The sequence below is a fragment of the Apis cerana genome, linkage group LG5 (genome assembly GCF_029169275.1).
Source record: "Apis cerana isolate GH-2021 linkage group LG5, AcerK_1.0, whole genome shotgun sequence".
NCBI lineage: Eukaryota > Metazoa > Arthropoda > Insecta > Hymenoptera > Apidae > Apis > Apis cerana.
Window position 1 is genome coordinate 9,335,665 of NC_083856.1, and position 18,156 is coordinate 9,353,820.

Below are 18,156 nucleotides of genomic sequence, written 5' to 3' on the forward strand. Positions count from 1 at the left end.
CTTATCTTAAATTACTACTGAATGTCTGATGCATTGTAAAAGAATAAGTACTTTGGTGTATTTATAAATTTAAGAAAGCTTTTTTACGGATGAATGTTATGTGATGCTTGCGCTTGTTTGTTTGTTGTGTGTATACCATATCGGGGTGTCCCTTAATTTAGGACGGGATCAGTGTCTTCCGAGGGATCTGGCGGTGGCGGGGGTACGTTGAGGGGTTCCCGAGGGATAGGAAGTCTCCTACGCCGTCACACCAGTTTCAAATCACCTCAAGACAGCCCTACACAGATACAGCTTGTCATACAACATCCCGAGCATCCTTAGTAGAGCGTAGAATCTGTCTACATTTACTTACAAAATGCATCTACGTTGCTGTGTCCAAGGACTAAAATCTTTAGAAATATTAACGTCGATCTCATTTTTTATACATTTGATGCGTGTGTTTATTTTATTGATGATTTATATCGATATACGATGTGTATACACGTACTAAACAGAATTTAATTACTTATACATTAAATGAATATTTGTGTATTTTTTCTGTCTCCAATTTTTTTGATTATATCATATTTGTTTTATGATTAAAACAATATGTTAGCATTGACTATACTACTTAAGACTATTGCGAGAAAAATATTAGACATATTTCAATTTTGGTATAATTATTTTTATTATTTATATTTTTTTTCTAAAATTTTCAAAAATATTCTTGAACATTATAATCATATAGTGAATTCATAATATAATGAAATAACGATCACTATGAATTCAAACTCAAACTGAAATGAAATAATCATTTACGATTATCACTGTTACATGAACGCTTATCTAATTATAAAAGAATTGAAATTGCACCGCGCTAAATAAGTTTATAATTAATAATGTTTAATTATAGAAAAATAAGAAAAGAGGAATAGACTTTATGTTGCGAAAAATGCTAAAAATTAGAATAAAAATATAGCAAAAAGAAGATATCCATATCGAAAAATTTTTATAGTATTTTTATGTTAGCAACAGGTATATTTAAAGGCTTATATTTTTGGCACAAAATTTGATAAAATTTATGCAATTTAAGAGATTTATATATGGATATCGCTATTTTATTCACAGCAACATGCGTTATATTTACACATAATTTATCTTATATGAATTCAAAATAACATCCACACTTTATAGAGTATTATGGAAAGCTATTGTAAACTCTGAACAAGCTGTCTGCTCCTTTTTCTTTTTTTTTTCATTTTTTTACTTTTTTTCATTAATACATTCGCATGACTTTACATTCCGTTTGCATAAAAGTTGTAACATTTCTTTCTAGATGTGGTTCTTCAAATCATTTTAACTCAAACAAGAGACAGCTTGATAAAGGGTAATAGTATACATGACCAATAATAATAATTACTCACAAATAATTATTATACATTGTTAATTTCATCATTAATTTTTTTTCGCAAATAAACGTAATGCTTTTCTAAGATATTTACTAACCATTTTGCCCTTATTTTATTTAGCCTTATTGCGAATAAGCAACGTAAAAGAAATCAATAAGCAACAAAAAAATATCATTTGCTTTTTTTAATGTGGCTTTGAAATATAAAATGCGATAAATATTTTTTTTGTCTAACATATTTCGATTATTATGCTTTTTCGCATTATGTGTTCTTGTGATATATGAATATCTATGAAAAATAGTAATTTTATATATACAAAAATTTTTCATTATATATTAAGTATACAAATAAAAAATATCTTATTTGGGTATAATATATTAAATATATATCACTTTATCAATCTAATCTATCCTTTTATTTTATAAGTTTTATTGTAATTAATGTTTTATTGCAGATTAATAACTTGATAACTTGAATATAAAAATTAAATATGAAAGTTTAAAAATTCTGAAAAATGAAATATTATATAGAAGAAATTTGTAGTATATTAACACTTAAAATTGAGAATAAAATAACTCGTAGAAAGCATGTGGCTTGATGGTCATAGCCCATGAAAGTTTATATTTCTCAAAGCATGATTTTAGCATGACTGATTATAAATATATTATATACATTATAATTAATGGATACATTTCAGTACTTATTTTGAACTGCAAGTTTTTTGTAATAAAATTGTATTTTATACTTTGTACTTAATAAAGTACAATCGTATTATTTTTCATAAAATGGATATATATTAATATAATGAATATTTGGAGATTAATAATAACAATATTAATTAATTATTAATATTATTATTACTAATATTATTATTTTTACGAATAATAGATTATACAGTAATAATTAAATTATAAAATATTAGAAGTTAGAAATATAGTTTATAAAAGTAAATGAAAAATATAAAATCTTAAAATTTATTATAACACTATAAGTTATATTGTCATTTAATAAACTCAAAGATTGCTTATTTCTATTGACATTATAATTCTTTTCAGGGCTGTCGATGGTAAGGATAAGAAGAATAAGAAGAAAGGACTCTTTTAAGTCAACTTCAGAAAAACAACATGAAGAGAATTTTTTCTTAAAATAATCGACAGCAATTTTTCTTAAAAAAATATCATATCAATAATATGATATCTTTAAGAAAAATTGAACAAATTAATAACAAATATTTCATTTAAAAGAATGTATTGATAATATTTTCTGGCTATTCTATATCTGGCTTTTGGAAATTCTTATTTGATTATTATTATTAGATATTAATGTACATGATTCATCAAAGATATATTTTATGATTTCTTACACATTAATATAATGTCGTTTTTCTCTCAAAAACATTAAAGATAAAATATAATTCGAGAGATTTGTTAATGAATTAAAAAACAAAAAAGAATATGTATTGCTTAAATCATATAGTTGATATTTATACTGTGTATATCGCTCTTCGTTTATACAACTTCCTCGTTTTACAAGCATAAAGATATTATGCTTTCAAAAATAAAAATGAAAGTGTTTTTTCTATCATGTTCATCTATGCTTCGCGCTTCCTATTATTAATATTCAACAAAACTATATTTAGCATAATTCGACATATATTGTACAAAATATAGACATAATCTCAAAAAATGTAATTTTCTTTAACAAGAGTGATCAAAAAAATGGCGAAAGAAAAATATGAGAAATTTCTTTCGATATATCTTCATTTTTTATCAATCTATTTATGTCTTTAATATTTATATGAATACTTTGAATATCGAACAATTAGTATTAACATTGTTTTGTGCATTGTTTTTGATATTTATATATTTGATATAAATGGGTATTCTGAACTTAATAATTATGTTAATAAAAAAATATAACATAAATATTATGAAATAAGATCTTGATAATTCATGAAGATTTAAATATTAAATACTAAAATAACGATGATCGCTCTTGAAAACTATATGTAATATATATAATTGCATTAACAAATTCAGTTTATCATGAATTTGATTGCAGAATCATTTTTAGCAAACCATAAAAATGTTTTTCTAGAAAAAGACATTGTATACTTATCAAATTGAAGCGTGAGATATATTATCGACCTAATAAGCGAGAGAAGTCTCTGTGTCTAGAGCTAGTAATAAGCTATATCGATGTTTCTATTACATTTGAAAGTGCGTCATAAACTAAATTGTTAAAGAATAGCACATTTATATAATTATAAAAGGATTCTTATCCTAAAAAACAAATTGTATAAATAATTGTTTTACATCAATCGTATTCTTCCTTTCAGTATTCGCTAAATGCGAGTAACAGCGTGCTGCTTTGTAATGAATTAAATACGAAAAAACTTAAACATAAGAAAAGAATAATACAGAGTATCACTCATTATTTGTCTTTTCATTGAACTCGACTTATATCATTCTGCGATGAATGATTAAATGTGATTCTAAATAAAGCAGTGGCCATATATATATATACATATAAATATATATTTATGTATAAATATAAATTTGAGAAATTGTAAGAATAAGTCCAATTCATGTAAATTTAAGTTGTATCAATAACGAGGCAAATCGCGCCACATTGTGCGATTAAGAGTAATTAAGAATAAATTATATAAAATAAATCTACGTGTACTGGATCGTTGCGATTCGAGGTAGTGCTCCAATTTTTGTTTACTACATAAATAGAAAATACAAATAGTCAAGTTATGAGTTAAATTATAACATATTAAAATGAATCGATTAAAAACATATCCGAATTGATATGGAATTTATATGAAAAAAAATCGCGCTGTCTCGAACCCGTCCAAGTATACATTGATATCTATAACAAGAATGGGCAATCTGCTTAATAATAAATTCCTTAAGATCTTATTGCACGATCTATTATATTTCTTTTCTTGCTATATATATATATATATATATATATATATATATATATATATATATATATATTTTTTTTTTTTATAATCTTATAAAAGAGTATAATAATATATCTTATAAAAGAATGTTAAAAGAATGTCAAATAGAAATTTTTAAAAAAAATTCAAAAGTTTGCCCAATCTTGGATTTCTATTCTAAGCTAATTAAATTACTGGTGTGCCAAGATGAGGAAAATAAGCATTTTATAATAACATTAGTATATGATTCTTCAGTTTCTACAAAATAAGATTTGTGCGATTTAATGTGCAAGAAAAAAAAAGGACTTTGACTTCACGTGTTGAAAAAACTATATGTTACATTCCTATTTTATATGCATTTTTCTAGGTCAAAAGATCAACTTATCAGCTCGATCTTTCTTATTATTGACAATCCATTAAGAAGCTCAAAATAAATCGCTTCAGTCGCACGAATAATTATGCTGATAAATTGAAAAATTTATTAAAAAATAATAATAATAAAAATAAACATAAAGCTAAGATATATTAGAACAATTTTTACTTAAAATTTAAGCAAGAAAAAAAGAAAAAGAAAAAAAAATGCTTTTTGAAATATCGATGTGCCCGAGTAAAAAATAAAAAAGATATTCGACAAAAAAACGGTTCGAAATTCGAGCTTTTTCGATGTTAAAAACAGTAATAGATACTTTTTAAAAATGAACATTATAATTAAATGATTCGCAAATTTTGCACTGATAATATTAAGCTCGATATTATAAAAACATTTGAACATTACTCATTACGCTATTTTTAAACATTGTTTAAACGTGTTTATATTTTGAAACAAAAAATAAATATTCAAACTTTTTTTTCTTTTTGTAAGAATTGTAATAAAAGAATTTCGAAATCTACATTTGAAGTACAAAAATATAACAAAGATTATCTTCGAGAAATATAAAATTTTTATCAATAATTTGTTATAAATTTTCTTATTTATTTTTCAAAAAAATATAAAAACAAATGAAATAATATTTGAGTATTTAAATTTTTCTCTAAAGAATATTTCAAATAATTATTATAAAATATAAAATTTTACATATTTCTAAAAACAAAAAATTTATTTCATTAATTTATGTCTGATTTGACAAAAAAATCTGTTTATATATTTCAATGTTGTATAACATGTAACTGTAAGATATCGAAAATCGATGAATTGAACTATATCAATTATTATATGTGTACTTTAATCAGCAATGCTTATAATATTTAAATAGTTAATCATCATAAATCATGTGAACTATTACCTATGAACATACATATTATACATACACGTGAGTTACAATATAATAATAATAACACCAAAAAAAACCTAAGGCAAAAATAGATAAAAATAAAAACAAACTATATTTTGCCGTACCAGATGAAAACGAAGCTGCCGCCGCTATCTTGTAGAACATGTAATAATATTCAAGAAATCACAATTAGTACATTATTACTATTATACTTTAGGATTATGTATTCAGTAAATTATATACAAAATTATGAAAAATGTCACTCCATTTTGAACCCGAGCCTTAAGATATTATATTTTATATAATTATATGCAGATAAAATATGTTCATACTATGCATGGATAATTTTTTAAATTATTTAAAATATTTATATTTATTGTAAAAAAAAACATATATTATTATTGTTCTATTAATCTACATGTGTGAATTTTCCATTATACGTACATATATACATATAATAAATATAGAGACATAACCAAAATATAAAGATATCGTAGACAGGATATAAAAGTTTAACAAAAAATTTAAAATATTTCATTATCCATGACATAAAAATCTTATTATATTTATTATGCTACAAATTAATAGATTTAATATGCCCAAATATTTTTGGATAAATTTGATTATTTTTGAAAATTTTTTTCTAATTCAAAGTAGTAAAGAAACAAAAAATTATTCCAAAACCGATTTTTTTTATCTTTATTATTTTTTTTTAAGATTGTATTATATCTTATCATTGTAATGCTATTCGTATTAATAATTTTAATATATATATATATATATATATATATATATATATATATATACAAATTTTATCATACAATTTTATATTGTGATATAAATATTAAAAATAAAATAGATAGATATTACAAAACAGGTAAGTAATTTTAATTAAATTAAATTTAATTAAATAGTCTGATACAATGTTCTAATGTTTCGAATATTGTAATGTGAAACGAAATAAATTAAATTTATGTATGACTAGTAAATTATTTATATGAGATCGTGAACTCGACAATAATAAAACATGTATATATTTAAATATATATTTTTTATATAACAGAAATGAAAAAAATGAAAAAAATTTTTATTTCGAAAATTTTAGCAATCATCGTAAACAAAATATATTTAGAATACTTTGCTTAATTTATTCTAGATATTTATTTTCATTTACATCATTTCATCATTTACATTAGCATAATGTACTTTATTCGATACTTATATAACTTAAAATTTAAAATTATCTATTTTTAACAATTAAGAATATCTGTTCATAAATTTTTCTTTAGTAATGTATATTTTATAATAATATTATTTTTACACTAAAAATATATATTAAAAATATTTATAAAAAAATATTAAAATAGAAATTATATTATATTTATATTTATATTTATATTTGTATTCGAATTACATTATATTATATTTCTTTATTATGGAAATTATATTTTAAAGTCGTTTTTGATATTACAATTGTACATTTTTCTTTTTATTACGAAGTTTATTGTATTCAAAGATTATAAAAACAAGATTAAATTCTTTGCAATATTTCTTTCAAATTCAAAATTTTAAATTACAAAGTCAATAAGCATTTATATAATATATTTGTAAAAAAAATCGAGTGAATTTATTATCCCCTCCAAGTGGCAATATGACTAGTTGATTAGGTAGTAATAATTCGGTAAGAATGTTTGGAATTTAGTTTCTTAAGAAAACTGATTAGTAAGACAGACCTATAGCTGAGAAAAAGGTTAAACGAGTTTTAATAGGAAGTGACCGTAATTTTCACCTGTCGAGTTTCACTTCTAACCTGAATTCATCATTAGATCTGTTTGTAATAGTAACGTATCTGTTCTTGAAACATATATTTTCTTATTTAAAAGTTATAAATTTAAAATTATCAATATTAAAATTTTCGAAAATATTCTTACCATTTTCTCAAGATTACAGAATTAAGTGCTAAGAAAATATTATATAAAGATAATATTTAAAAAACGAGTTCAGTGTATGATCAATAACCGGCATCACGTGTATTTTCAAATATAGAAAAAAATATATCTTTTCTGTATATTGTTATGCACATAAAATACTAAAGATTATTTTTTAAAGATTATTTCATGAAAAGATTAATATAGATTACAGAAAATATAATATATAACAAAATATTTTAAATAAATTAATCATGTGGCCAAAAGATGTTGGTATTAAGGCATTGGAAGTATACTTCCCTGCTCAATATGTTGATCAAACGGAATTAGAACAGTTTGATGGTGTTTCTGCTGGAAAATATACTATTGGTTTAGGCCAATGTAAAATGGGTTTTTGTAATGATCGTGAAGATATTAACTCTTTATGTTTAACAGTTGTACAACGATTAATGGATAGATATGATATAAAACCTGAAGATATTGGAAGATTAGAAGTTGGAACTGAAACCATAATAGATAAAAGCAAATCAGTTAAAACTGTTCTTATGCAATTATTTGAACCATATAATTGTACAGATATAGAAGGAATTGATACAACTAATGCTTGCTATGGAGGTACTGCTGCTCTTTTAAATGCCGTATCTTGGATAGAAAGCAGTGCTTGGGATGGCAGATTAGCTTTAGTTGTTGCTGGTGACAATGCCGTATATTCTAGTGGAAGTGCTAGACCAACTGGTGGTGCTGGAGCAATAGCAATGGTAATTGGACCAAATGCACCTTTAATAATTGATCGTGGAGTGAGATCATCATGTATGAAACATGTATATGACTTTTATAAACCAAATTTAAAGTCTGACTATCCTATTGTAGATGGACAATTATCAATTCAATGTTATCTTAGTGCATTGGATACTTGTTATCAGACTTATCGTAAAAAGGTGATAGATAAATACAATCGTAATGTGACTTTAGATAATTTTGATTCATTTTTGTTTCATTCTCCATATTGTAAATTAGTACAAAAATCATTAGCTAGATTAGCCTTTATTGATTTTTTGAATACATCTAAAGAAGAAATATCCAAAAAATATCCAGAATTAGAAAAATTTCATGGTATTAAACTTGAGGAAACTTATCTCAATAAAGATATTGAGAAAGCATTTATAAATTTAAGTAAAAATATTTTTATGCAAAAAACACAACCTTCTTTAATGATACCAAGTCAAGTAGGAAATATGTATACCCCATCTGTATATAGTGGATTGGCTTCTTTATTAATTAGTAAATCTGTAAAAGAATTAGCAGGAACCAAAGTAGGTGTATTTTCATATGGTTCAGGATTTTGTTCCACTATGTATTCAATAACAATAACAAAAGATTATAATGAAAAATCTGATTTAATGAAAATTACTTCTTCACTTTCTTATATTAAACAACAACTTGATGCTCGTCAAAAGGTCTCTCCAGCTGATTATACAAAAGTATTAGAGTTACGTGAACAGAATTGTCACACTGTACCATATATTCCTCAAAGTAACATTAAAAATTTATTTCCTGGAACCTATTATCTTGTACAAGTGGATGAGAAATATAGAAGAACTTACAATAGAGTATGAAATTTCTGTTAATCTTTACTATTTAACTTATTAATTTTAACTTAATACAAAACAACAAAAAAAATTAAGATTAAAATTACTAAATCAAAGAAAAAAAAATGATGCATAATTATAATAAAATATTTTCATTAAACATGTTTTTATAATGATAAAAAAGCTGCATCAAGAATATTAAAAATTAAAAATATATTATTTTTAAATCTTTTAAATATTTTTTAAATATATAATTTTTAATCTTTTTATAAATATTAAAATTAATATAATTTATATAATAGATATATTAATTACTTTTATAAAAATATATCTTTTTGTATATTTATTTATCATAATTTTTAATATATTACTATATCTTTTAAATTTTTTTAGTAAAGAAAACTATAATCATTGTGCTTCATATTGAATATTAATGTGTGAATATTAAATAAATAACAATACAGTATGCTAATTTATATGAAAAGTTCTTTAAAAAAATATTCCTATGTAATATATTTTTTAATATTAAATATTAAAAAAGCAATAAAAAATAGAATTTATACACATATAACATACATACATATATTTCTTATAGTATCTTATGTAACGTGTATAGTTTTTATGCACATATTAAAAAGTGCCTTAATAATAAATTTTTTTCCACAAAGTTATTCCTACATTTTGTGTGTGTAGATAAAAGATGTATGTACATATAATAAAATATACCAAAAATGAAATTACATATAAAAAAATTATTCAATATGTTACATATTTATTATGTATTTGTTAATGCATATAAGTTAAAGATTGTTAAGATAATTGTAATAAAATATTAAATTTTTTTTTTACATATTTTGTTAAAAAAGGAAAATTCCTAGAATATATATTGTAATTTACAAGTACATATTTATTTGATAATATCTATATAAATGTTAATAAATAATTACTATTATTTAATATATTGTTTAATATTTATTTTCATATTAATTTTATGTTATGTATATTTTATTTATTTTAATTATACAATAGATGCAACATTATTTACATTTTAGTAATTATATCATAATAATATTACAAAATAATAGAATAACAATTCTTTTAAAAAAATATATCAATATATTATTTGTGCTCATTGAGATTCATTTCATTAAAAATAAATATAAGTATGATATTTTGCTATTTATAAATAGTTGAAGTACATAATTGTCATTATTATATCAATTATCAAAGCTAAATATTTATATTTACAAATGTATACATTTAAAATATTCAATCTTAAGTCTCTAATAATATTCTAAAAGTAATAATAATTTTCCAAATTAATTCATAGTGAGTTTTGATTCTATAATTAAATAGTCACAAAATACTGGCTTAGTATCATAATTATTACTATTTTGTCATTATCAACTCATTTTTTTTAATATCACATTACTTGAATCATTAGAAAAATATTGTACATTATTCATTTTATGTACAAATTTAAATTTAAAAAAGATATGTATTATTTAAAAACCTCTTGTTTAAAAACCATTACCTAAAATATTTTATATGAGCAGCTTGAACAAGAAGACAATTTTCTACTTGCACCAAGTCTAACAACTTCATCTTCATTAGCATTTATTTGGCGATTTTCATATCGTCTCTAAAAAAAAAAAAAAAAAAAAACAATAAATACATTTATTTTTTAATATAATTTAAATATGATTTAAATATTTGATTATTTATATATTATATATTATTATATAAAAATTAAATGTTTACTTTAAGTTCAGATGCCAGATAAAAAAATATGGAATCTATATTGGTATTTTCTTTGGCTGATGTTTCTACTACTTGTAATACTTCAGGAAGATATTGACAAAGAGCTTCTGCTTCACCTTTTTCAACTTCTCTGAGATTTTCTAAATCACATTTGTTACCTATAGGATTTTCATTTGTTAATAATTAACATACATTATAATTTAAAAAAAAAATAAATGAATCTCACCAATTAAAATTAATAACACATGTGATGAAGTATATCTTCGTACTTCTTCAACCCAATGTTGTAAACTTAAGAATGTAGATCTTTTTGTAATATCATAAACTGAAATATATTTTATTTTAATGATTTATGATTAAATAAAAAATAAAAGTTGTATTTCTCACATACCAACAATAACACCATTAGCAGATCTATAATAACTTTGAGTTATTGTACGAAATCTCTCTTGGCCAGCTGTATCCCATATTTGTAACTATTACAATATAATTAAATTAAATATAATTAAATATTTTTAATGGCATATATTATATATATCATTTTATATATATCATATTATATATATTTTATAACATTAACATTTATTAAATTTATGAGACAATATTATTTGTATAAAATAATTCAAACTTTTTTTTAAATTTATTTTATATATCGTATATTAAAATAATAAATTATTATAATATAATACATATCATTTAAGAAAACTTTTTTACTTTTACGATGAAAAGATTAAAATTATAAGTTTCTAAATAATTTCATTTTAAAAAAATATTAAATCTTTTGAAAATTTATTTATAAATAATTTTTAGGTTAAATATTAAAAAAATAAAGAAATAATATTTTATTGATCATGAATCAAATAAACATACCTTAACTTTCTTGTCATCGATTAGTATAGTTTTCATGGAAAAGTCCACACCAATTGTATTTCCATGTCTTTCGATAAATGTACCAGATCGAAATCTTTGAACGACACATGTTTTTCCTGTACCACAATCACCAATAAGCACTATCTTAAATAAATAATCGAAATTTTCATCATTTGTGGTTATTAAATTATCCGGATCACGGTTCGACATTTCTCTTAATCGTCGAAATAGTTTATAAAATCGACGATACTTTGAAATCCGCACATCCAAACCATCTGGTTACTTACGCCATTGTTTCATTGAACTCGATCACTTTTACGAAATTTTTCAATACAGTTAGTACATACGAAGTATTCATTAAAACTAAATTTCAATATTATTTTTTTAATTTAATTTTATATATAATATTTTTTTGTATTACATTAATATAACCTAAAGAATTGTTAATTTTTTATAAAAATAAATTGGTCTAGCTTCAATAAAGTTTAAAAAAATATTAATATAAGAAATTTATTTTTATTAAAAAATTATTAATATTAATACAATATAATACAATGATATGGATGTGACATGTAATTTTTATTTTCAAAAAAGAAAATTTCGACAAAAAAAGCATATTAGAATATTACATACATTTATTATAAACATATTTTTATATAAACGTATTCTATACCTAATAAATTATAAATATAATAGAAGTTATGAACATTACTTTCCAGATGTGAATTTTGAAAGGCCTTCTAATAAACTAACATATGCTGTATGTTCATAACTTGTACTAAGATCAATTAATTTTTCTGCAAATTCATTTGAAATGCCTTTTTCTTCAAGATAATTCATCAATAAATCATATAGATACTGAAACAAATATTATGTTTTTATACATAAATGCAAAAAAGTATCATTAAACTGATCATAAAAATATATAAAAATAATTGTTACATTCTCAAATAATTAATTTTATCAATGATAAAATGATCTTATATTCTAAGAATGTTTTGTTTTTCCAAAGATTAATTATCAAACTGGTTAATGAATATTCCAATTTGTACTCAATTCCTTGGTGTATTTTTTATAAATATATTATAAATATATATAAATTATATATTATAAATATTATATACATTTTATAAATATCTAATAATATATTACTTACCCCATCAATAATTTCACCTGCAACAGCATATACTTTGTCGGTATGTTCTCCCGTATATAAAGTGATTTCATCTATACCAAAAATATCATCTGAAATTAAATAATATCTGTATGAAGAACATATTCATTTTTAATTATATAATAATGGATATTAGTATATTATTATATGATATATTTATTATATTATATTATATTACTGACTATAGCTTTCATTGGCACCTGATGCACCAGGTTCATTATTAAAAGAACAAGTGAATCCAAGAGTTTGATTTCCTCTTATTATATCTATTGTAAAAGATGGTTTACTTTTCATATCACCAATATCTGGATTATCATTTGTCATTTCAACATTAGGTTCAGATTCAGAATCAACTGTATGATTTATATTAAATGAAATCCTGATTCTATAAAAAAAAATAATTAATAAAATAAAAAATATATATTTTTTATACAAAATAATTCACTATGTTTTGTAATTTAATATTATTTTAGTATGACAAATATTTTTTTTTACATTTCATTATCTTGCTTCTTTTCTAAATTAACATCTGCACCATCAAGTGATACTTTGAATCCATCTAATTCAGTGGGAATAGTTTTTAGTTTTTGTGCCTTCTTTTCTGCTATAATTTCTTCTGCTAAGAATTCCACAAGCTCCTTTTCAGCTAATAAATAAAAAATTATAATAAAGTAAAAAGATAATAATATATTAAAAATATTTCAATATCAATTAAAGGTTAAAGTATATTAACTTTATATTATTAATGATATAATGATAAATATAATAATATACAATTACAATATATTATTAATATACATATGTATATCGAAAAATATATTTAAAAATATCGTTATAAATATACGATTTATTATTTATAAGGTGCTAAAATAAATTACGATACATTAAATATACCTTTTGAGTGAGAATTCCTGCAACAATTGTAATTACAAAAAACATTTTGATGTTTAAATAGTTTTATCGGAACAATAGATGTAATTTGAGTTTGTCGAGAAACATTCCATAGTGTTCTTAATTGATTACATGTAATTCCTGTACTTGAAGTTGTCGAAAATAAATTTTTAATTATTGACGGACGCAATGTATTTCTTATAATTCCATTCATTTTAATTATTATTACTATCGTCCTTTTTATTTGAATCCGTAATACCCGCAAAATAGTTCTCTTACAAACCAAGCACGAGGTAGAATAAATTTCTTCGTCACAAAACAAAAAACGTCTAGTTTATCCTTCCAGAACGAACTTTTGTATAGTGATTTCTAGTAATTTTCTGTTTGAAATAAAGATTGGAATTGATATGGAGAAGTTTTGTATTTGATGAAAACTAGACATATATTTTATTAGCATCTTAATTTTATATATTCTTAGTTAATATAACCCGAGAAAATTGCAGAAAACATTTGCATTGTTGTGTAGAAAATATTAACTTAAGTGCCTTAAGAAAAATCGTTAATTTTATTTGATATTTTATTATTCATTATTTTCATTATTGCATAAAATGTATTCGCTCACTGAAGGAGCATTAGACGTAATTTCAACATATTTATATTTTATAATTACTTTGTTTTATAATTAATATTTAATTATGATAACAAGTTCTATTTAATTTTAGAAAATTATGAATGGCATCGATGTTGATAAACCGGTATTACAAATATTGGTAAATAATTTATTTAATATAATTTAATCTTAAAATAAAATATTTCAATATGAATATAATAATTATTAGTAATGAATATTTATAGGGTCATAAAAAATTATCTAGTTCAAATAGTGGAGAACGTTACAGACTTCTTGTATCTGATGGAAAACGAGTAAATTCATTCACAATGTTAGCCACTCAATTAAATTCAATGATAACAGATAATATATTAACAGAGTTTTCTATTTGTCAAATAAATAGATATGCTATAAGCATGGTAAATAATGCTGGCAAACAAAAGTATGTAATAAGTATTTTTCATTTGATATAATTTTATTTCATTATTTATTTGATAAAATAAATAAAAAGAAATTATTGAATTTCAGACGAGTAATGGTGATATTAAATATTGATTTGAAAGTTCCTGGTGATGAAGTTGGACATAAAATTGGAAATCCCACAAATGCTGAAGCTGATAGTGATTCCAAACCACAAGCACAAATTGCACAATCTGCACAATCAGTTCCTCAACAACAAAGTAATATAAACTAATTAAAAATTATATTAAATGTTATATATTTGTTATACATTAATAATGAAATTCTCAGGAGCAGAGTAGTATTTTTATTCAAGAAATTGATTTAAACATAGTTTGATAAAGATAAGAAAATAGATTAAGAAAGAAAGTAAGATAATAGATAAGATAAAAGAAGCAAAATAAATTTTTTTGTAGATAGTATTTTTTTTATGTATATCTATTTTTTTGCTCATGTTAAATTTATTCTTTTTCTTTATTAATGAAATTCCATTGAATTCGACATTTAATCAAGTCAATTTTAGAAAAATTATTAATTGAGTATTACTGTAGTATTATCTTTATTATTATAATATTTTAATTTTAATTTTCAGCTAATTTAAAGCCAAATCATAATATGCAACAATCTTCTACTAATAATATATCAACAACACCAATTGTTGCATTGAGTCCTTATCAAAATAGGTATGTTTAATTATTTTTGTTTTAATGTTATTATTTCATAATATATTGAACAATTATTTATGCAGATGGGTAATAAAAGCACGAGTTGTTAGTAAGTCTAATATCAGAACATGGAGTAATTCACGTGGTGAAGGAAAATTATTTTCTATGGATCTTATAGATGAAAGTGGAGAAATCAGATGTACAGCATTCAGAAATGAATGTGATAAATTCTATGATATGCTTGAAGTAATTTTACATACATTTATTATTTAAATTTAAATTTTTCAAATTGTCTCTGAAAATTTTATTATAATATGCATTTGTTATAGATTGGGAAAGTTTATTATATTTCCAGAGCAACTTTAAAACCAGCAAATAAGCAATTCAACAATTTGAAAAATGATTATGAGATGACTTTAATTGGTGATTCAGAAATTATTCCATGCCATGATAGTGGAGATGATATTCCATCTCTACAATTCGATTTTGTGTCAATAAATGACATAAATAAAAAGGAACAAAATGATATAATGGGTAAAAATTAAATTGAAATAAAAATGATTTATATTATATTAATCATAATTCATTTGTTATAGATATTTTGGGCATTGTAAAAAACTCTGGGGATTTACAGATATTAACATCACGAAATTCAGGTAGAGAATTAAGGAAACGAGATGTCAATCTAGTTGATGAAAGTAATACTATGGTAAAAGTTTCATTACATAACTAAAGAATTTGTTATATTTTAAATAATATGACAATTGTTAAAAAAATAAATTGTTAGGTAACACTTACGTTATGGGGATCACAAGCTGAAGAATTTGATGGAAGTAGTAATCCGGTTTTAGCTGTAAAAGGAGCACGTATCACCGAATTCAATGGAGGAAAGAACTTATCTACTCTTAGTTCAACAGTTCTTCAAATTGATCCAGATCTTCCAGCAGCACATAGGTTAAAATTATAAATCTTTAAAAGAAATATTGTTATAAAAGAAATTATATTATTTAACACATATACATATAGAATAATTCTACTTTTTATTTTATTTTAATTAGATTACGAGGTTGGTTTAATACAATGGGTCGCAATGAAGAAGCTACATCACTTTCGAAACCATTTGGAAGTACAACTGGAGTAAGTGAATTATGGATAACATTTCAAGAAGCAAAAGATATGGAATTGGGTTATAAAAATTCTGATATATATACAGTAAAAGCAACTCTTAATATGATACGCATGGAAAATGCTATATATAAAGCTTGTCCTTCTGAAAATTGTAAAAAAAAGGTAATTATTTTATATATACTTTTATAACTACAATAAAATTTATTATTCAATTAAAATTTTATAGTTAGTAGATCAAGCAAATGACATGTATAGATGTGAAAAATGTGATAAAGAATATCCTAACTATAGATATCGTTTACTTGCAAATGTAAGTGAATTTTTTTTAATTCATTTAATTAATAATTAAATATTTTAAATACTTATTTGATAATTAAATATAGAAAATAATTTTAAATAATTTAATAATTTTATAGATAAGTTTGGCTGATTGGACAGATAACCAATGGGTCACAGCATTTAATGATGAAGCAGAAAAAATATTAAGTAGTACAGCACAAGAATTAGGAGAATTAAAAGAAAATGATATAGATGCTTACTCTGAAAAATTTAGTGAAGCAACATTCAAAAGTTTTATATTTAAAATAAGAGTAAAAGTGGAAGTTTTTGGCGTATGTTATCATAATATAATAATTTTAATAAGTTTTTACAAATTTTATAATTATTAATATGTTTAATTATTTACAGGATGAGAATAAATTAAGAGCAACATGTCTTGGTGTATCTCCAATGGATTATAAATTGTATAATAATCATTTAATAACTCAAATTAAAGAACTAGTTGGTATTGATAAAGCTTAATGTCATTTTATTGTTTATAATTTTTTTAAATATGTAGTTATTGTGTATGTGAATTTACAAGAAAATTTTTATTTTTAAATATATAGGTATTTTTTTATGTTATTAATTGATGTAATATAAATCATAATAATAAATGTAATCACAAAAAAATATTATATCTTTCTATGTAAAAAATAATAATATTATTATTATTCTTATTTGGTTTATTTTAAATCAATTATTGAAATTATTAATGACTATTAAAATTTGGTAAAACATTCTTTTTAAAATGAGAAAAATGAACGTATATTCAATTCAATTGATGTCTTATATTTTGTATTGACAAGGATAAAGATAAAAATTTATAGAATCTCGATCATCTTCAAAATATAATAAATAAATCTAAACAAACAAAAAAAATCAAGAATAAAAATTAATCATTAGCACCATCTGTTAAATATTAAAGATAATAGTAAAGTAGAATAAAAATTATTATTTTAAATCACAAACTAGATATTTTCACTATTTGTTCTTCATTTTAGATAATGTTAATTTCTAAGATCTGAGATAAATAAGTACTTTGAAATGGCGCAAATAATTTTTATTCTATCTTTTTTCTATTTTATTTTTTTTCTTTGTTCTCTTTACCTAATTAATGAAATTTTGATTTATTATAAAAAATATATAAAAAT

General features: G+C 22.0%; 5 protein-coding genes across 40 annotated transcripts in view; 3 read left to right on the forward strand and 2 right to left on the reverse strand.

Moving 5' to 3' along the window:
- Positions 1-3,821, forward strand: part of LOC108004187 (septin-7) — a 32,598-nt gene extending 28,777 nt beyond the window's left edge. For 24 of the 36 annotated variants that reach the window (XM_062074974.1, XM_062074973.1, XM_062074961.1 and 21 more), the window contains one exon: positions 162-1,484. In XM_062074974.1, the coding sequence (XP_061930958.1) occupies positions 162-321 (160 nt within the window). In that variant the 3' untranslated portion in view covers positions 322-1,484. Of the gene's footprint in view, positions 1-161; positions 1,485-2,443 lie in introns of those variants that run through there. The other 12 variants (XM_062074986.1, XM_062074984.1, XM_062074983.1 and 9 more) reach the window with 1 other exon arrangement.
- A 2,936-nt stretch (positions 3,822-6,757) lies between these two features.
- LOC107994488 (hydroxymethylglutaryl-CoA synthase 1) lies at positions 6,758-10,798 on the forward strand. Its single transcript, XM_017051449.3, has one exon. The coding sequence runs from the start codon at positions 7,792-7,794 to the stop codon at positions 9,151-9,153; it is 1,362 nt and encodes a 453-aa protein (XP_016906938.1). The 5' UTR covers positions 6,758-7,791; the 3' UTR covers positions 9,154-10,798.
- LOC107998872 (ras-related protein Rab-43) lies at positions 10,079-12,115 on the reverse strand. Its single transcript, XM_062074990.1, has 5 exons — positions 11,758-12,115; positions 11,279-11,363; positions 11,114-11,212; positions 10,888-11,045; positions 10,079-10,768 (listed from the first exon to the last, which is right to left on the reverse strand). Exons 1-5 carry the CDS (start codon positions 11,965-11,967, stop codon positions 10,661-10,663), a joined length of 660 nt encoding a protein of 219 aa, XP_061930974.1. The 5' UTR covers positions 11,968-12,115; the 3' UTR covers positions 10,079-10,660.
- A 138-nt stretch (positions 12,116-12,253) lies between these two features.
- On the reverse strand, positions 12,254-14,207 carry LOC107998874 (complement component 1 Q subcomponent-binding protein, mitochondrial). Its single transcript, XM_017058394.3, has 5 exons — positions 13,826-14,207; positions 13,427-13,577; positions 13,114-13,316; positions 12,914-13,002; positions 12,254-12,615 (listed from the first exon to the last, which is right to left on the reverse strand). Exons 1-5 carry the CDS (start codon positions 14,034-14,036, stop codon positions 12,466-12,468), a joined length of 804 nt encoding a protein of 267 aa, XP_016913883.1. The 5' UTR covers positions 14,037-14,207; the 3' UTR covers positions 12,254-12,465.
- A 23-nt stretch (positions 14,208-14,230) lies between these two features.
- LOC107998873 (replication protein A 70 kDa DNA-binding subunit) lies at positions 14,231-17,897 on the forward strand. The gene is made up of 13 exons (XM_017058392.3): positions 14,231-14,460; positions 14,545-14,592; positions 14,678-14,874; positions 14,961-15,112; positions 15,484-15,574; positions 15,640-15,802; positions 15,886-16,090; positions 16,153-16,265; positions 16,344-16,510; positions 16,615-16,846; positions 16,911-16,994; positions 17,101-17,295; positions 17,372-17,897. The coding sequence occupies exons 1-13, from the start codon at positions 14,431-14,433 to the stop codon at positions 17,483-17,485; spliced, it is 1,791 nt and encodes a 596-aa protein (XP_016913881.2). The 5' UTR covers positions 14,231-14,430; the 3' UTR covers positions 17,486-17,897.
- Positions 17,898-18,156: the final 259 nt, after the last annotated feature.

What these genes read in the sequence shown, in the direction of transcription:
- LOC107994488 (XM_017051449.3), top strand. Translation starts at nt 7,792, where the DNA reads ATGTGGCCAAAAGATGTTGGTATTAAGGCATTGGAAGTATACTTCCCT.
- LOC107998872 (XM_062074990.1), bottom strand. Translation starts at nt 11,967, where the DNA reads ATGTCGAACCGTGATCCGGATAATTTAATAACCACAAATGATGAAAAT. An exon ending in TGTGTTATTAATTTTAATTG is followed by an intron (nt 11,046 to 11,113) that starts GTGAGATTCATT and finishes AAAATCCTATAG; the next exon opens with GTAACAAATGTGATTTAGAA. An exon ending in ATCTGGCATCTGAACTTAAA is followed by an intron (nt 10,769 to 10,887) that starts GTAAACATTTAA and finishes TTTTTTTTTTAG; the next exon opens with AGACGATATGAAAATCGCCA.
- LOC107998874 (XM_017058394.3), bottom strand. Translation starts at nt 14,036, where the DNA reads ATGAATGGAATTATAAGAAATACATTGCGTCCGTCAATAATTAAAAAT. An exon ending in AGGTGCCAATGAAAGCTATA is followed by an intron (nt 13,003 to 13,113) that starts GTCAGTAATATA and finishes ATTTAATTTCAG; the next exon opens with ATGATATTTTTGGTATAGAT. An exon ending in CAGGTGAAATTATTGATGGG is followed by an intron (nt 12,616 to 12,913) that starts GTAAGTAATATA and finishes TATTTGTTTCAG; the next exon opens with TATCTATATGATTTATTGAT.
- LOC107998873 (XM_017058392.3), top strand. Translation starts at nt 14,431, where the DNA reads ATGTATTCGCTCACTGAAGGAGCATTAGAC. An exon ending in AATAATGCTGGCAAACAAAA is followed by an intron (nt 14,875 to 14,960) that starts GTATGTAATAAG and finishes ATTGAATTTCAG; the next exon opens with ACGAGTAATGGTGATATTAA. An exon ending in TTGAGTCCTTATCAAAATAG is followed by an intron (nt 15,575 to 15,639) that starts GTATGTTTAATT and finishes TTATTTATGCAG; the next exon opens with ATGGGTAATAAAAGCACGAG.